This window comes from Cyprinus carpio, chromosome A17 (genome assembly GCF_018340385.1).
Source record: "Cyprinus carpio isolate SPL01 chromosome A17, ASM1834038v1, whole genome shotgun sequence".
NCBI classification, from domain to species: Eukaryota; Metazoa; Chordata; class Actinopteri; order Cypriniformes; family Cyprinidae; genus Cyprinus; species Cyprinus carpio.
In genome coordinates, this window is record NC_056588.1 from 19,546,071 (window position 1) to 19,563,894 (window position 17,824).

Here is a 17,824-nt window from a genome sequence, read left to right on the forward strand (position 1 = left end):
TCAAGTAAATCTTTAAATTACATTCACTTCAGTAAAAGTAAGAAAGTAATAGATTTCTAATGTAATTAAGATATACAGTATAATATACAGTAGGTGGCCAACCAAAATGCCTAATACAGCTACGTGTACCGCTGCAGAGCCACGGCGTTAACGGCAAGTCAGTCGCGTGTTAAAGTCGTTCATGAAACTACCGCCAGGTGGCACAAAGGGACAGTTTGCAAACTGACTGAAATTTATATTTTGTTTTGTAAACTGAGATTAAATAAGGAAATAAAACAACAATAACACTATAATATAACATTATAACATCCTTAATCAGAAAAATTTTAGCTGCAGCCTAATGCAGCAAAAATGAAAAAGAAATAATAATAATAATTTACACAAAAGGCTCTTACTGCATATTATTGTTATTAAACAGTCATTATAAAAAAATAAATAAAAAAAAAACATTAAAACTACACAATTTCCTTATGCTGTATTAAGGAGCTGACATGACATAAGTTTTGAACAAAAAATCCTGACCTTGGTCGTTGGTCCTCTCTGTACAAGGCTGCACGTTCATGACACTCTATTTGCATCGCAATTTACTCTGACTCACAACATAGGCATTGGCTAAAACCATGACATGAAAACACCTAGTAATCATACAAAAAGTAGAATATTAACTCGGAATGTTTAGATTATACTTAAGGAGGTGTGCATTAGCCTATGCCATAAAAAAAATAAAATGATTCAAAATGTGGCTTATTGATGAGTGTTATAGGCTAGGCCTTGTTCTAACATATTTTGGCACTCACATTAATGCCACAAATTATGAAAGCACAATGAAAGGCTTGAAATAATTCGCTGGTGTATTTCAGCAGGTCACACATACTTATTCGTTATCTACACATTTATTCCCGTATACAGAGCCCATGACATGCCGAAAATTATGTCCCTGAATTAATACATTTATCACTTTTCATCAATCCTTTGTATTAATTAAAACATTTAAATAATAATTAAACATTTTTTTTTTTTAATAATAATAATAATACTGATAATAATACGGTTTAGCATACAAAGTTTGGGCATGCGAGAGATTGGGGTAATCTGTAAAAAAAAGAAAAAAAAGAAAAATGAATTAGACAACAAAATAAAACTTAAGAATTTTCTCATTTAATAAGAAAACAACCCCTGACTCACAAAATTCATTTCCAAATGCATAAATCTGGTATAGGCCTGCATGGACCTCTAATCTAGGCCCCATAGCAGCCCTTGGCTGACAGCTTACCACCAATTCTTGGCCCGAGTCCGACTGGAGCCCGTGTCTATTTTCTCTCTTTTTTGCTTCCTAATTACACAGCTGCTGTTGCAGCCATTAAAATAGGTCAGTTTTGTTTTTAATTGCAAAGTTATATTTCTTATTGTTTCATAATTAATTAATTTAGAAAAAAAAAAATTGGAACATTTTTGTTTGTTAAATTCAAGTTGTTGTTTTAAGTGATGACCAAGCAGATAGCAGCAGACAGCTGAGTTGATCACGTTTGATCAATTTAGCATTCTCAAATAATCACGACTTGCTTAAAATAAAATCTGTAGATGTTAAATACTTAAAGCATAGTATAATGTTAGCTTAAACATTTAACCCAAATAAAAGTGCGCTGTTAGCCATATATCTAAGCCGTCATTTTTGCTGGTCCAGATAAGACTAATACTTCATTCAGAACTGTAAATGGTCTACTCTTATTTTTGTGTGCACTCACAGTATCAACAAACTGTTGTGTCTTTTGTTACATAGAGAAAACAAACAGGATGCACTTGCCGTCTCGTCTGCATGAACAGGGAAAAGTTGAGCTCGGGCTGAAATGCAAAGCTCTAAAATCAGGTGCAGTTTAGCTTCGCCATGTCCAAAACTGATGGTTTTATATGAATGCAGTTGGGTTTTTAATTGAAAAGTATGGTAACCCATATTCAGAATTGGTGCTCTGCATTTAACCCATCCAAGTGCACACACACAGCAGTGAGAAGTGAACACTCCGTGAACACACACCCGGAGCAGTGGGCAGTTATATCCAGCGCCCGGGGAGCAACTGGGGGTTCAGTGCCTTGCTCAAGGGCACTTCAGTCATGAGTATTGAGGGTGGAAGAGAACACTGTTCATTCACTCCCTCCCCCACCTACAACTCCTGCCAGCACCAAGACTCAAACCTGCGACCTTCTGGTTAAAAGTCCAAGACTCTAACCATTAGGCCACAGCTGCCCATGACTTTCACTTATATTCACAATAAGCTTCAGAATACATGTAAGACTGGATCCATGAAGCGCTAATAATGACAGTAAGATGTCAATAATGTATGATTGTGCTTTGGTTCATATTTAAGAAAAGTTTTTGTTCAATTAATAATTTGGTAACACTTTAGAATACTATTTATTACTTACCGCATAACTAATAAGGAATTATTGAAGAACTAACAGGTAATTATTCATTAACACTTAACACACTACTGTTGACTACTAAGGAAGATGTGTTAACTGATCAGTATGTAATACAATTTTATGATTGTGTTAAGTAACAGTTAGCTAATCAATTACTAATATATTCTGTCATACCTCCTGAACAGAGGTGGAAAGTAACGAATTACATTTACTCGCGTTACTGTAATTGAGTAGCTTTTTTGTGTACTTCTACTTTTTAAAGTAATTTTTAAAATCTGTAATTTTACTTTTACTTAAGTATATTTTGTTTGAAGTATTGTACTTTGCTACATTTTAAAACACATTAATTACTGAGTTAAAAAAAAAAAAGCTTCCTGGAAACTGCTGCAGTAAATAATGGGCAGGAGGGCAAACTGGCGCTAAAATCACAAGAAAGATGCAGACTGACAAAACAGGTGTTAGTGGTGCAGACACCGCTGAAAACTAAACCCCGTCATATTCTGAAGTTGAACTCGAAGGAAATGAAGTGAACCTCTGGCCATATTTATGCTCTATTATGCAGTGTAAGCTGTGTTTGCCTAGAGAGACCAAACTAGCGGCTTATAAAATCTCAACAAGACATCAACCCTTCGCAAGCATGTAGAGGTAAGCTAAATAATTGCATCGCTGCATTGGCGGTTAAAATAAAGCTTTGACATTTTAGCAAGAGGTTTTGCACAAATTAGCCAAAAAGACAGTGGTGCTGAGCAGGGCAGGACTTAGGCAGGCGGGGGCCCCTGGGCTTGAGGTTATGTTTGGGCCCTATACCTACACTACAAATGCCCTCAAATAGAACATCATTATGGAGTAACACAAAATGAACAAACATGCTTTGAGGTTTGTAAACAGTACAATTAATATGCATCATGTCTAGGCTATAGTCATAATTTAAATGTAATATTAAATATTCATTATAATATAATAAACAGGATGTGTTCTCTCAGTTGAGAAATCAAAACACTGAAATAACTTTGAGCAAAAAAAAAAAAATGGATGTTGGCTTATTAGTATTATAAAAGTTATTGTTATATCTGTGTCCTCTTATGTCAGGTTCTTATTTAATCAATAAATTCAATCAAATAAAAAGACATGCTGGCTATTAAAAATCAAATTAAGTCACTATCAACAAAATTTATAGATGGATTGTGCATAACTGTTAAGTTTAAATATAACATTTTAATGTGGAAATATTAAAAATATAAAATAAGCTACTTTTATTTAAATATGAAACAACAACCGCCAGTAGGTGGCAGCAAGTGACTGTCTTAATGAGTGAGTCGAATCAAACAATTCGTTTTAAAAAGCTGATTCATTTAACTTTGCAAACGACTTCTTTGAATCATTTACTGGTCCGTGTAACCCTGAGGAACAAAACACTTTGGAGATGCAGCGGTTCTGCTGTTTGTTCTATTTTCTTTCTGACATAGCAAAACGGAATTCTGTAGGTTGTTGTTTACTATACATTTGCGATCTTGCATATATATATATATATATATATATATATATATATATATATATATATATATATATATATATATATATATATATATATATATATAAAAAATGGACTTGTTTGTGTGATAGGCTAAGTCCTACATCATAGGCATAGCTATGTTATAAAAACAGAAACTCATTAAATAGTCATTTTTTATTTAAAATCATTTTAATGACATATCTTCCCCACTATGTGTAATGGCAGTAAGACAAGAAAGAGCGCTCAAAACTCATCAGATGATCGCATAATTTAGTGCAACATTAATATAATTAATAAAAATCATCCTCTGTAAAGAAATGAGGTGTGAACATTTGAGAATTTATGATTATCTTTATAAATGTGCGCTCTTCTGGGCTAAAAGCTTAATGGAGCTGAAGTAGCCATTTGATAACAAACCAATTGATGCAAACGCGATTCAGTGTCCTTCTATGTGAAATGTCAGTTTATGAATACCAGTTTATGCTGTTTGATTGTGAACTTGAAGGTCTAGTTGTAGTTATAAGCTGTAGTAGCCTCAGCTTACCCGTTTAGATCTTGCGCTGCATGGTTGCCATGTTTTCACGACAAAACCTGCCCAATTGGTACTCAAAACTAGCCTAAACTAACCCAATCGCATTTCGAGGGGTCCCCTGGTAAAAATCACATTTTAGGGAATAAATATCACGTTCTTGTGGTCGCTTAAACCCGCGGACATGAAAATCAACCCGCAGAAACAGTGTTAAAGTAGCCAAATTCCACGGGGAAACCGCTGACTTGGCAACACTGCTCGCCTGCGCAGTGGAAATGCAGTTAATAATGAATGAATTCTGAATAGCGTATAATAATGAACAAATCAAACAAACATAAACGGGCAAAGGCGGGGCCCACTCAAGCCCAATGGTAAGTCCGGCCCAGGTGCTGAGTGTGCGATATATATCGTCTGCGATAATATCATAAATATTGTTTTAAAGATGTGCGCACGCATTTATAGTGCGTTCTTTCACTGTGTGATTCAGTCTGCTAAAATGCATTTAGAATGATCACAAAATTGAAGATATAGGGGCAGAAAATTTACATATTTATATAATTTCATATAGTAAATCAAATATATATATATATATATATATATATATACAACAGGTCAGTAAACAATTAATTAATTAATTAAGAGACTTGCATTCACCTGCATTGAATATTACCCAGAATGCACTGTTTTAATGAAAAACAGCATGTTATTGTCAAAATTTGGCCATTTTTTTACAGCGATTTTTTAACAGTGTAGTTAGCTTCATCGTGGGGGTTTGACATAAAGGTGTGAATCACTTGCTCTTTCATATGGAGAGTTTCTGATGAGCGTTTCAAACTCGCTGAGCAGGTTTAGGCAATGTATCTGTTTTAGGATAAATGCCTCGTTTGGTTTGGCTTTTGCAATTTTTTGCAACAGCATACAGAGTATTACATACACAAAAAAATAATAAATAAATAAATACATTTTAAAAATACCCGGTTTTTGGGAGACAATATATTTTGTAGACTTTCTGTAATTTACAATAGACAAACCAGAAGCAACAATATCTGCAGAATGGAGAAGGGTTGACCATTCACAAAACATTAAATATCCATTTTATTTAAATTTAAATGTTTGTGTTTCAGAGGAAAAAGCAATATTAAGGATGTGACATCTCTCCATTACGGACCGTTCTGAAAGCTGAATTTATGCAAATGCGTATAAATGCTTTAAAAACTGTAGGTAACAGAGATGTCTAGTAGCCTATTGGACGCACCTTTAGAGAGAAATGCAAACTTCATTCAAATGATATAATCAGGGAGTATTTGCTTTCATTTTGAATTGGTTCCTTTTTTCTCATGTATGTGAGACCCCAGTTTTTCATTATTTCATTATCAGAAAAAAATTCAGGCGCCTCCCTGTCATGCATGCACATTAATACTTTTCCGCACAAACACTTAAATATGAATAGTAAAAGAGCACATTTATTTTAGGTTAATGCTACAGTATGGGATCTGCATTAAAATAAATCTTCACAAGTCTACATCCGACAGGTGCAATTATAATCTGTAAATTGAAGGCTATTAGAAATTTTAAAATGATCTGCCGCTCCTATTTGGTGATCATTAGTGTTCTTGTCGTAGTCATGAACATGTTTAACTTACTCTCATATTCTTTTTTTTAATAAATCCCTTATACATTAAATAATAAAGATACAAAGCAGGTTAAGTTAAATTATACAAATAATTATAAAATGCTACAGACTGCGAAGAAGATTGCAGTTTCACATTTTGCATATGCATAACAAAGTGAATTATTTTTTACATGCAATGATATAAAATAAAAACAAACAAGATTTGTAATGAAGAAAAAATAGACAAACAAGAATAAATGATGCAACTCCTCAGCACAGCAGCATGCACGCCGAACAACCAAATCTTGCACTCTCAGAGTAGATAGTGACACAAGTTATGTGAAACACATGACATTTTTAAATAAGATAATATTGACAATGAACATTATATGACATTTAAATTAGTTTTGATGATTTGTCCTTCATTCCGCCTGTGCATTTCTGACCTGCACTGGGCTGAATCTCTGTGATGTTCTCATTGAGAATGCAATTTCTAAAATGTTATTAGAATAAATTAATTTCTAAAATGTTATGATACGGAAAGAACAGATCACAGCAGTATATAGACCTACACAGTAGGCTATCAGTCTGTATATAATCAGAGGACGTTTTATTAATCCATCCCTTCTTTTCAGTTTCAATGATTTAGCTAAATCATGGCAAGTTTAATTTATCCATTTCTTGTTTTAGTTAGGCCTAAATAATGGGAGCAAAATTATACAATGCCTCACGTTTTACTAAAATAAAGGAAAGAATTCGTAAAATACACAACAATTTCTTAATTAGTGAACAGATATCTTTTCCCCAAGTTCTTTTTCAAAATAAAGGACAGGTAACGAATATCATAGTATGTGCGTGACAAATATATATTATATATTAATATATAAATTAAAAATGTATTTGTGACAAATATTAAGTAATGGAAGAATATTGACATTTCGAATCCATGTATGTAGCCTAGGCTAAAATACAGCTACCGCTTTTAATGCTCCAATGCAAAATAAACCACCATTTCTTTATAACACATGATTTATATTATACTAGTAATGCTGCACACCTGTTAAATGTTTCAAATCAAATATAAGCACAGGTTCATAGACTTGCCATTTATCCTGATTAAATTAGTTCTAAATGAAAAATGCACATAACTTCATAAGTACTAAATTTGCATAGGTAAATATGAAATATTTTATCTAGGCCTAGTGTTTTTCATTTTCCACCAACTGCAGTTGTCAAATGTAACATGGGCGAGGCAAAACTGACAGCTATTTGTGAAAAATCACTTTGAAGCGTTCGCTTGATAACTTGTGGTTAAAGCGCCACTCAGCGGTCAAATGCTGCAAATGCATTTTGCAGACGCGGCGGCGTGCACGGCGGCAGAAAGCACATTCTGGTTGGCCATCTACTGTAGCGATCATTAATGCGGCTGCTAGAATATCTGGTTGTAGATGAGCATGTTAGGTTCTGGTAGGATCTGTTGATGATTATGTGATTTGTTGTTGCTGTTATAATATGTTGGATGTGTAATAAACAGACGTCAAACTGGCTTTAGTTCAGAGTGTTACTTGCCTTATATTAGTGTTCTTCTTCTTTAAAGTAATATCCAAATGTGTCCTTATTGGTCTTTTCTCTCTCTCTTTATTTATTTATTTATTTATTTTGTCTGTGTGTGTACTTCGTTATATGGAGGTTTTGTCTTTTTATGTACCTTCTGGTTTCACTGCCATTTCTTCTTTGCTGTTTTGATTTCTCTGTTGCATGCTTTCATGTGAACTGATGGGTTAGGGTAAATTGTTCATCTGTTCTAATTCGGTCTTCTACTTGCATTGTGCTACAGCCCTCCCTTCATCCGCCTCTCGTCTCTTTCCTGCAGATCATCAGAAGTGTGTGGAGTCTGATGTGAGGCACATCTCCAGCTGTCTCTTGGTCTGTGCTTCCTCCGGTGGAGGCTGTCTGGACCCAGCTGTGTTTTCATGCAGTGGCTGCTGGTTTGATGCAGAATGCCTCTAGTTCAGTGTCAGCCGGCAGGCAGAAGAGGGCGCAACAAGACATATCTTCATCTGCTGCTCCTCTTCCTCAGTGTGCTACAAACACATGGATACATTCAAATCCCTCCTGATTGTAAGTGACACCCCATCCGGACTCTAAACCTCATTCAGAAAGATTCTTGTATGATGTCTGCACATTATATTAAATTACAGTGTTTTGCGAAGTGTTGAGCTTTTAGCAGTCATTCCTTTAATAGCGATTAACAAACACCACCTGGGTGCAGTTTCACATTTTTTTTGACACAAAACTGAGTATTTGGTGGTATGTTAAGAAATTATTTTTAATCAGACATATAATTTGCAAAGATTTTTTCAAAGACACTGTGTCTCATTCACTAATCATGCATAATGTACAAACAGTGTTTTGTCAAACAAATCATGATTACTCCTCATGTGCTTTATTATTACCTTGCCAGAAGCCTACAAGTAGATGTGCTGGATCCTTGTTCAGGGTCACGTCTTCTGTAATGTCAAGTCAAGTCAAGTCACCTTTATTTATTTAGTGCTTTAAACAAAACAGATTGTGTCAAAGCAACTGAACAACATTAATTATGAAAACAGTGTGTCAATAATGCAAAATGACAGTTAAAGCAGTTCATCATTGAATTCAGTGATGTCATCATGCAGCTCAGTTCAGTTTAAATGGTATCTGTGCAATAATTTGCAATCAAGTCAACGATATCGCTGTAAGTTAAAGCATTTCATTTTTGAATTCAGTGATGTCATCATGCAAGGAACCAAAACTCCATCAGTGACAGAATGGAGAAAAAAACCTTGGGAGAAACCAGGCTCAGTCGGGGGGCCAGTTCTCCTCTGACCAGACGAAACCAGCAGTTCAATTCCAGGCTGCAGCAAAGTCAGATTGTGCAGAAGAATCATCTGTTTCCTGTGGTCTTGTCCCGGTGGTCGTCTGAGACAAGGTCTTTACAGGGGATATGTCTCTGGGGCTCATCTAGTTGTCTTGGCCTGTTGTAATGCAGGAGAACCTAGAGATGAAGGAGAGCAGGATGCAATTGCAAAAGATTCAATGGGAAAAAAAGAGATGATGCTATTTTTTTTCTCCATACCTAAAATGTGTCGTGTTTATTTTTTTCTTTTAAAAAAAAATTCTGAGCAAAAGATGAAGACTATCATACATTTTTACCATGATTTAAAGAAGACACCCACAAAATGTGATGCTTGCTTGAAAAGCCCTTTTCATCTGTAACCCCTCTCCATAGTACCTAAAGAAAAAAAATCCACAAATAAGGACACAGTAGCTCTTGCTCAGGCAGGTGGCAAGCAAAGACAGTAGTGAAACTGAGCAACTAAAACATAAGGGTGGAAACAAAACACTTGTAACAGATGACATAATTACAAAAGATGAGAAACTAAGAGAAGATACACACTGAGTGACAAAAACAACTAAAGGCCAAACACAGCTTTAAAAAAATCCCTCATTTTGGACTACCAGTGTAATTAGAGCTGTAAAGCAATTAACAATTTTTTAATCTAATTAATTACACAATGTGGCGATTCATTAATCTAATTAATTGCACAACAAATTTGGCTGAAAAATGACTCCCAAAAGAAAAGAGAAAAAAAATCATTGAGTCGTTCTTCAATGCGCAACAGTTCTGCTGTGGCTTTATTGGTCTTCTTTTCTTTCTTTTTTTTTGGTAAAATTTGGCCTTTCTTTTTTTTGGTAAAATTTAGCAAAGGGGCCAAAAACCTTTAACTTATTTATTGAACTATAAAATCAATATAACATTTGCAATTGTGGTGTTCAGGACAAAAACAGCATGTATCTTAATGTCTTTTGTTCCATTGTTCGTCTCCTCCAGACAGCTGGTTATATTGTGCTAAACTCCTTCTGTCTAATGAAATCTGGATAGTTGCCTGATCTCTTAAATCTTTGGGTGTACAGGAGCATAGCCGCAGGAAAGGATTGACCTCAGACACATTTACATGAACTGAATCATTTAGGAATTTGATTTCTTTGTTGAATTGTGTTAGGAAAAAACACTTTGATAAATCCATTTCTCTACTGGATGCTGTTCCACATCAACAGAAAGACCTCAAAGTCTGAGCCTGCATGACTCTGCCTAACCCTGCTCTCTCTCTCTCATTCACTGCTTCCTTCTGCTGCTCTATCAGACACATATGACAACCGTAAGTACTTCAGCTTCCTCTGTGTGTATTCCTTTATTTCTGGCTCTGATGAGTATCTCTAACAGTTGAGTTTTTGAATTATAGCTACTACAAATGGATTTTTCTTGTGCTGTGAGACAGTATCATTTTGTATAATTACACTAAAACAGATACAGATATAGATATATATATATATTTACAGACTTTATTCATTTTATTGTTTATAGATGTTTTAGGGAAGAAAAAAACAATGAGAAAGTTAAGGAGCATTTATTCCTCCTGTTTTTAATTTTTTTTTATAACAGATGTGAATTTTCATTTGATCCTTCATTTAACTCTAGCACTCTCTATTCTTTTTTTTTATACTTTAGATTTTTTTATTTCATTAATTTATTTATTTTAAATGCCCTCTAACACCAGTGTTCCCTATTCTTTTTCTATTCTATCTACTTGTTTTTCTTTTTATTTATTATAAAAACACCCTTGCTATGTATACTGTGTTAGGCTAACTGAGACATATTACAGCTCTTATTATTATTGTAACTTATTATTGTTATTATGACATATTTGTTGCTCTTTTGTTAATTTTGATTGCTTCTATTGTCCTCATTTGTAAGTCGCTTTGGATAAAAGCGTCCGCTAAATGCCTAAATGTAGATATAAATGTAACTCTACCTTTATCTCAAAACACTGAACAACCATGGTTTCCCCCCAGTTAAACAAGCTCCAAAGATCACAGCTCAACCCAGGTCTCACACCGCTTACTCTCTGGAGGATGTCAATCTGGCCTGTGAAGCCAGTGGAGAGCCGACACCCAGGTGAGTCTGAGAGTGTGAGACAAACATTAATCCCTGAACCAGCACTTCTTCTGCACATTTTCTGTGTCACCCTTGTTTCAAATCATTGAACCGGATGGGTCAGATACTGTAAATACAAATGTGCACTACTGTTGACTCCCAGGACTTGAAAATTCAAAGATCAGATCAGAACATCATAGTTTTGAGAAATTTCCATTGATCTTCCCCATGAACCATTATTGGTGATTGACGATCTCTCTGACATCACTATATAAAGCAGGGCTGTTCTGCTCCAGCCCTGATCAAACACACATGAAGCAGCTCGTAAAGATCCTCTGGAGCACTTGGTCATTACAGACAGCTGCACCCCTGATATCTGTGGTCAGCTTTTGTAATAGTTGTGTATGAGTCCTTCAGTCCTCCTCAGTGTGAAAACCGCACAGTTCCTAATGGAAAGGTTTCACGTATGCAGAATACAAGCCTTTTCTGAACAGCAGACAAACTAGGGACTCATACACAACTATTACAAAACAAACAGGTGTGGATCACACCCAGGTAATGATATTAAGACTCAAGGCAGACTTTTGAACAGGCTGATTATTTTATCTTGTGGATTATATGGAAACATCTGTTATGTGAGCCTCCAGGGAGGGTCAACTGAACAACACAGAATTAACCTGAGGACTGTACATCTGTAAATAACTCAGCAAAACTTTCATCTGTACATAGCACATATGCACATTCACAATTCTGTCTACTGACACTTTTCTCTTTTTCTCTATATTGTATTACTATATTGTTATTTATAATTATTGTCTATTCTCTTGATTTTTAGTGTTTGTATTTTCTGTACTGGAAGCTCCTGACACCAAGACAAATTCCTTGTGTGTGTAAACACACTTGACAATAAAGCTCTTTCTGATTCTGTAGTTCTTGGCAGTACTATTAAAAGATTCTGTGAACTTGTGACCACAACTCTATATACCCCTTTGTTTTTCTCTCTCCACCTGTATGTCTTTAGATTTACATTGAATTGGTCTTTCTTTCCTTTCCTCACACTGACAGCTTCCGCTGGGTCAAAGATGGCAAACAGTTTAGAGAGGTTCTGTTTGAGTCTGGGACCCTGACAGCAGATGAAAAAGAGGAACTCCAATTCTATCAGGGCTCGTACCGCTGCTATGTGGCCAATGAGCTGGGAACCGCCGTCTCAGACCTGGTGCACCTGATCACCGAGCGTGAGTCTCTCCTCAAACACCACAAGCACTATGTCTCAGTGGCTGCGTTTGGAATAACATAATGCACTTTATATATATATATATATATGCAAACTGAAATGAAGACGGACACGGTTTTTGTTTTATCTCTTTTGTATTTACTCAGTGCAAATTATAAAATCCAAGTGAAAGATAAAACACCAACATCAGAAAAAAAAAAAAAAAAACAATGTATGGGAGGGTTGAAGAAAAAAGCCACATGCAGTCAGACTGAGCTTTGCCAAAACACACCTTGAAGATTCTGAGGCAGATGAGAGTAAAATTAAATTATTTGGCCTCAACACCAAACGATACATCTGGTGGAAATCCAACCCAGCCCAGCGTCCAGATAAAAGCATTCCTGCAGTAGAGTATGGAGGAGGTGATGTCCTGTTATGGGGTGTTTCTCTGCAGCAGGACTGGAGCACTGGCCAGGATAGAAGGAAACATGGATGGGCAAAATACAATCAAATTCTTGAGGAAAATCTGCTGTCCACTGCCAGAAAGTCGTCAGTGGTAAGAAGCTTTACCTTCCAACATGACAATGACCCAAAGCACACAGCAAAACTGAGCACACAGTGGATGAAGGAGAAAAAGGTGAATGTCTTGCATGGCCTCGTCAGAACCCAGACTGAAACCCCACTGAACATCTGTGACTGCAGTCCACAAACACTCACCATCACATTTAACTGAGTTAAACTATTCTTTCAGCAGTTCTGCAAAGAAGAGTGGGCAAAAAGTTAGTCGAGACAAATCCCAACAGACTAAAGGTAATAATTAAAGCAAAAGGTGCTTCAACAAAATACTGACACAAAGAGCTGATCCTTTTTCAACTCAGATTCTGTTTTGTTTTGTTTTTCTGATGTTGGTGTTTTATCTTTGACTTGGATGTAAGTACAGCTGAGTAAAACAAAAACTGTATCCGTCTTCAGTTCAGGAACAAAATGTGATTATTTTAAAGGGGACTGATTCTTTTTATATTAACACATCTGCAGTATACAGTATGGTTACCTGTGCATTGTATGCAAAATATTTGTATGCATATCTGGATGGTCCACTACATTCTCCACAAAAACATAATCAGCAGCATAGCTGAATCAATGTCCATTATGGATGTGTGTTTTAAGCCAGCCTGAGAAAACAAATTGAAAGACAGATCAATAGCTCTGGTGTTAATCGGCAGCAGTTAATGAGCAGACTTTGTGCCTCCAGAAAGATAGGGGTCAGTATAAGCACGAAAGTCTGAAAGCACTGTGACTATCAGAACAAAAAAAAAAAAGCCTGAGGTCACCTTTAAGCCATTTGTCACTAATTGAATTCAAATGCAAAAGATGCCCCCCAAGACTATAATTGCTGAATCATACATTCAGTGCTGTAAGCTTATGTGACAACAGCATTGCAACATTTTATCATTGTATGTTTTAACACAAGTATGTTTAAAGATCATAGAAAGAAGAAGGAAACTAGGCAGTACACAGCATATATGCACAGTGTGCGGTACTCAAGTATGCATTCCAAAACAGCCAGTGTGAGAGTCTGAAATCATTTATGCATGAATATTGCTTTGCTGTAATAGCAAATGTCACCATACTGACATTTAATTAGACTTTCTGCTATCTTTGTGAAGACAGAAACCTGACAGAGCCCTTTGAATAAACAGTGAACGCTGCATAAATAGATACATTAAAGAATTATTCTGGCTATTTCACAGCCATCCCAACCTTGGCCAAAGAGAAGAGGCAGAAAAGAAGATTGTTTGAGGAGGGAGAAAGCACTGTCCTCTACTGTAGCCCTCCCAAGAGCTCTGTCGCTCCCAAAATACATTGGATGGACATGCGTAAATATTCTATTGAATCTACTTTTGCCAAACTAAATTGCTCTGTATAATACTTGAATTGATTAAACTGAATCCCTCTCCCTCTCTCCCTCCCTCTCTCTCTCTCTCTCTCTCTCTCTCTTCATTTATTTATTTATTGGTCAGAGTTGCGCCACATTCCTCGGAATGAGCGGGTGACCACCAGCCTTGATGGAAATCTGTACTTTGCCAACTTACTATACAGTGACAGCAGAGAAGACTACACCTGCAATGCCCACTACATCAACGCCAGCATCATCATACCCAAAGAGCCCATCGCCATCAGCGTCACACCATGTGTGTAAACTTTCTTCTGACTAGTGATTAGTTACTAGCTCAACTCTTCTCTCTGCATGTGAATATGCGGGTTGTTTCAAATCAAGTAATATAACAATTACAAAACCAAGGGCGCTTTACAGTACAAAACAAAAGGAAGGAATTTGAAGCATGTCTAAAGCAAGTGTGCCGCACATGTCCTGAAAAGTGAAGCCAAAATATTTAAATTGCACCCTGCTGGCTGGCTGCAGTACGGCTCATAAATCCCGCCCTCTCAACATAAATGAATGGGAAGTGAGCCAAACTAATAATCACATTGCACTTCAAATAAAATTTTCCCAATGATTATTTCCATCATGTTAAAAGTTTTTATCACGCTGATGTATGTTCAAGTTTTTCTATTAAGTGTCATGATTGTGAGCTTGCAACTGGGTCTGCGGGAATTTAGGCAGGACTTTGATATCGTGGCTCCACCTCACAATCACTACTGCGCAGACTCTGGCTCTAAATGAACCAATACTGTGCAGACCCAGGCCCCTGATGCATCACTACTGTGCAGACTCGGGCTCTGAATGAACCACTACTGCGCAGACTCAGGCACTTTTTTTTTCGTTTTGTTTTACTTAAAGAAAAGATGCTGTATTTACAAAGATGAAAAAGTTGTCCTTAATTCATGGTGTCCAGGCTTTGGTCCTGGTGCTCCTGATGGACTCAGACTCAGTTCCTGTGATGACACATGCGATGTTCTCACCTGATACCCCCGTGTGTTTGTAAACATATGAAGATTGGGTGTAATTTAATGGCCAGTGGAATCAAAATAGACCAGTCTCACATTTTTAGCTTAAATAAACCCTTCACAAATGCTGCTGACTGATTTTGTGTTATTATATGTAAGCACTTTTGGCACGAATCCTTGGAATGACTTGTTTTTGTCGTTATTCTTAAACAATATATTGTCCGTAAGGTACAGTGCTGGGCAACTGTGCAGTGATGCCTGGTTTGAAGTCAGCCTTCCAGTTAATTCTGAAGAGCTTCACTAGGGTTCAGGTCTGGATTTTGTGCAGGCCAGTCAAGTTTTTCACACCAGACATACCAGATTGTTCCGAACTTCACTTTGTCCTACGGCAAGGTTTCCCAAACGAGAGTTTATGAGTTGATGAATTAGATTGAATTAATAATGGAATAGCTTCGTGAGATTATCAAAGGCTGTGATTTATTTTAATAATTTTACAGTCTGATTTCATCATGTGCCGTGATTTTATCGTACATTTGGGAATGTGACATTTGAAAGATTTACTTTTTATTATAATAATTATTATTGAATATTCACAGCCATGAAGGGAAGTGTGACTATGACATGGAGCCTCAGGGTTACCAACGTACAAATTACATTGTTCAGAGGAGTTTTCATGATGAAATCTTCTTCTTTCTATACACTGACTCTGTTTATACACTGAAAATAAATAAAACTTACATGTGGGATTCATTTGGGTGTTCTTCAATTTTCACAGCAAATTCTGTGGTGAAGAATCGGCGGCCCCAGCTTCAAAAGCCAGCAGGATCCCACAGTTCTTATCTGGTGCTCAGGGGACAAACGCTGACCCTAGAGTGCATCCCAGAAGGCCTGTGAGTATTCTGCCAATGTCTCGTCATGGCCGCTGAATTTATGATCAAAAACAGACACTAGCAAAAACATCTGCATGCACTCTTCAACTGACAAAAACCAAAATAATCAGTCAATTAACATTTTAACAGAATTCAATATTCAGTGTACAGTGGCATTTATCAACTATTCTTCTCAAGACTAAGACGGCATTTGTGCAAATATAACAAACAGACATATGGCTAAACATATAGCAGACATAAATCCAATAAACAGGTAACAATGTAGAAAGAAAATACATGTAGCCTATAATGTCTGTTATACATCAGTGGCGGATGCAGAAAATGGTTTGTGGGTGGGTCTGAATAATTCACATAACCGGGCATAATTTAAAAATAAATAAATAATATAAAATAAATAATACAAAATTTGACAGCACTATAAATGCCCATGACTTCAGATACCGCGATATCACTAATAAAAGAAATCACAATGCCTGTCTAATATAGAATGTATCTATAATCTTTGTATGGACAGTCCAAAAAATCTCTTTCTCACAAATATTTAAATGAAAATATTCTTAGTCATAGCGGGCCAGACTAAAAGACAAAACAAAAAAAAACAAAAAATAAACATTTGAACTTACCTTTAATGAAGTGAAGTGACATACAGTGACCCATACTCAGAATTCGTGCTCTGCATTTAACCCATCCAAAGTGCACGCGCACGCGCACGCGCACACGGAGCAGTGGGTATCATTTATGCTGCGGCGCCCGGGGAGCAGTTGGGGGTTCGGTGTCTTGCTCAAGGACACCTCAGTCGTGGTATTGCTGGCCAGAGACTTGAACCAACAACCTTAGGGTTAGGAGTCAAACTCTCTAACCACTAGGGCACAACTTCCCCCTAATGAGTGGTGTCTGTAGCGATGAAGATGTCACAGTCACAGGGTTTGGAATGAAAGATGTCGATCATTATGTCATAATCTAAATTTTCTGGTAGTTCTCTTTCAAAAGACAAAAGTGTCAAAATAGACTGTTGGTATTTGGGAAAATGTCATGATGACAGCTATCAAGTATTTCAATCAGTGAGGGGAATTTTCTATTTTCATCTGTATCAATTTTGACGTGTTGAGTGAAAACTGTGTATTCATCATCACAGACTACAGTACCACACAAATCGCATGGGGCTTTCAGCAGTTCTTTCAGGTCAAAAGTGGTGGATCCAGCTAAGCTGAAGCTCGCATGATTCCATATGTATCCTCTTTTAAGAGAAATCAGCTCTGCTATCTGCCTGTCCAGAATGGTCCTTGTACCTTCGTGTAATTCATTTTTTGATTTAATATTGAGTTTTTTGATAGGAAATATGTGAAAGATTTTCGTTTTCCATTGGTTCAAACAAAACGAAAAAAATCAAGAATTCGGCTTCATTTTTTCGTTTTTACATTCAGGGACAGAAAACGAATAAACAACTTGAATATTCGATCTCTACATGTGGGCGGGAATGAAACTGCCCTCTCCGCTGATTGGTCAACCAAACATTACAACATAATAATAGTCCTAAAAAATGTAATAAGAGTCCTACCCTTCTACGGATTCTTAACGTGTTTATTTATACTACATTTTAACTCTTTCTCTTCATCAAACAGCCAGGGATGCGTTTCCCAAAAGCTCATAAAAACGGTTGTACACAGCAAAATCCCCAGTGTTAATTTAACACTCTGAGTGTGGACTCATATAAACACCGAAGTAGTGTTAAAAGTAACACTGAAGCAGTGTTAAAGTTAATGAGAT

The 17,824-nt window shown here is 36.4% G+C and overlaps 1 protein-coding gene across 2 annotated transcripts in view; it reads left to right on the forward strand.

The window, feature by feature from the left end:
- The window catches only part of LOC109048706 (neural cell adhesion molecule L1.1-like), a 36,246-nt gene extending 19,621 nt beyond the window's left edge, over positions 1-16,625 (forward strand). Inside the window, exons 2-8 of one of the 2 annotated variants that reach the window (XM_042774340.1) lie at positions 7,946-8,193; positions 10,257-10,271; positions 10,966-11,068; positions 12,113-12,282; positions 14,012-14,137; positions 14,282-14,452; positions 15,943-16,605. In XM_042774340.1, the coding sequence (XP_042630274.1) occupies positions 8,073-8,193; positions 10,257-10,271; positions 10,966-11,068; positions 12,113-12,282; positions 14,012-14,137; positions 14,282-14,452; positions 15,943-16,061 (825 nt within the window). In that variant the 5' untranslated portion in view covers positions 7,946-8,072 and the 3' untranslated portion in view covers positions 16,062-16,605. Of the gene's footprint in view, positions 1-7,945; positions 8,194-10,256; positions 10,272-10,965; positions 11,069-12,112; positions 12,283-14,011; positions 14,138-14,281; positions 14,453-15,942 lie in introns of both variants that reach the window. The other variant, XM_042774341.1, reaches the window with a different exon arrangement.
- Positions 16,626-17,824: the final 1,199 nt, after the last annotated feature.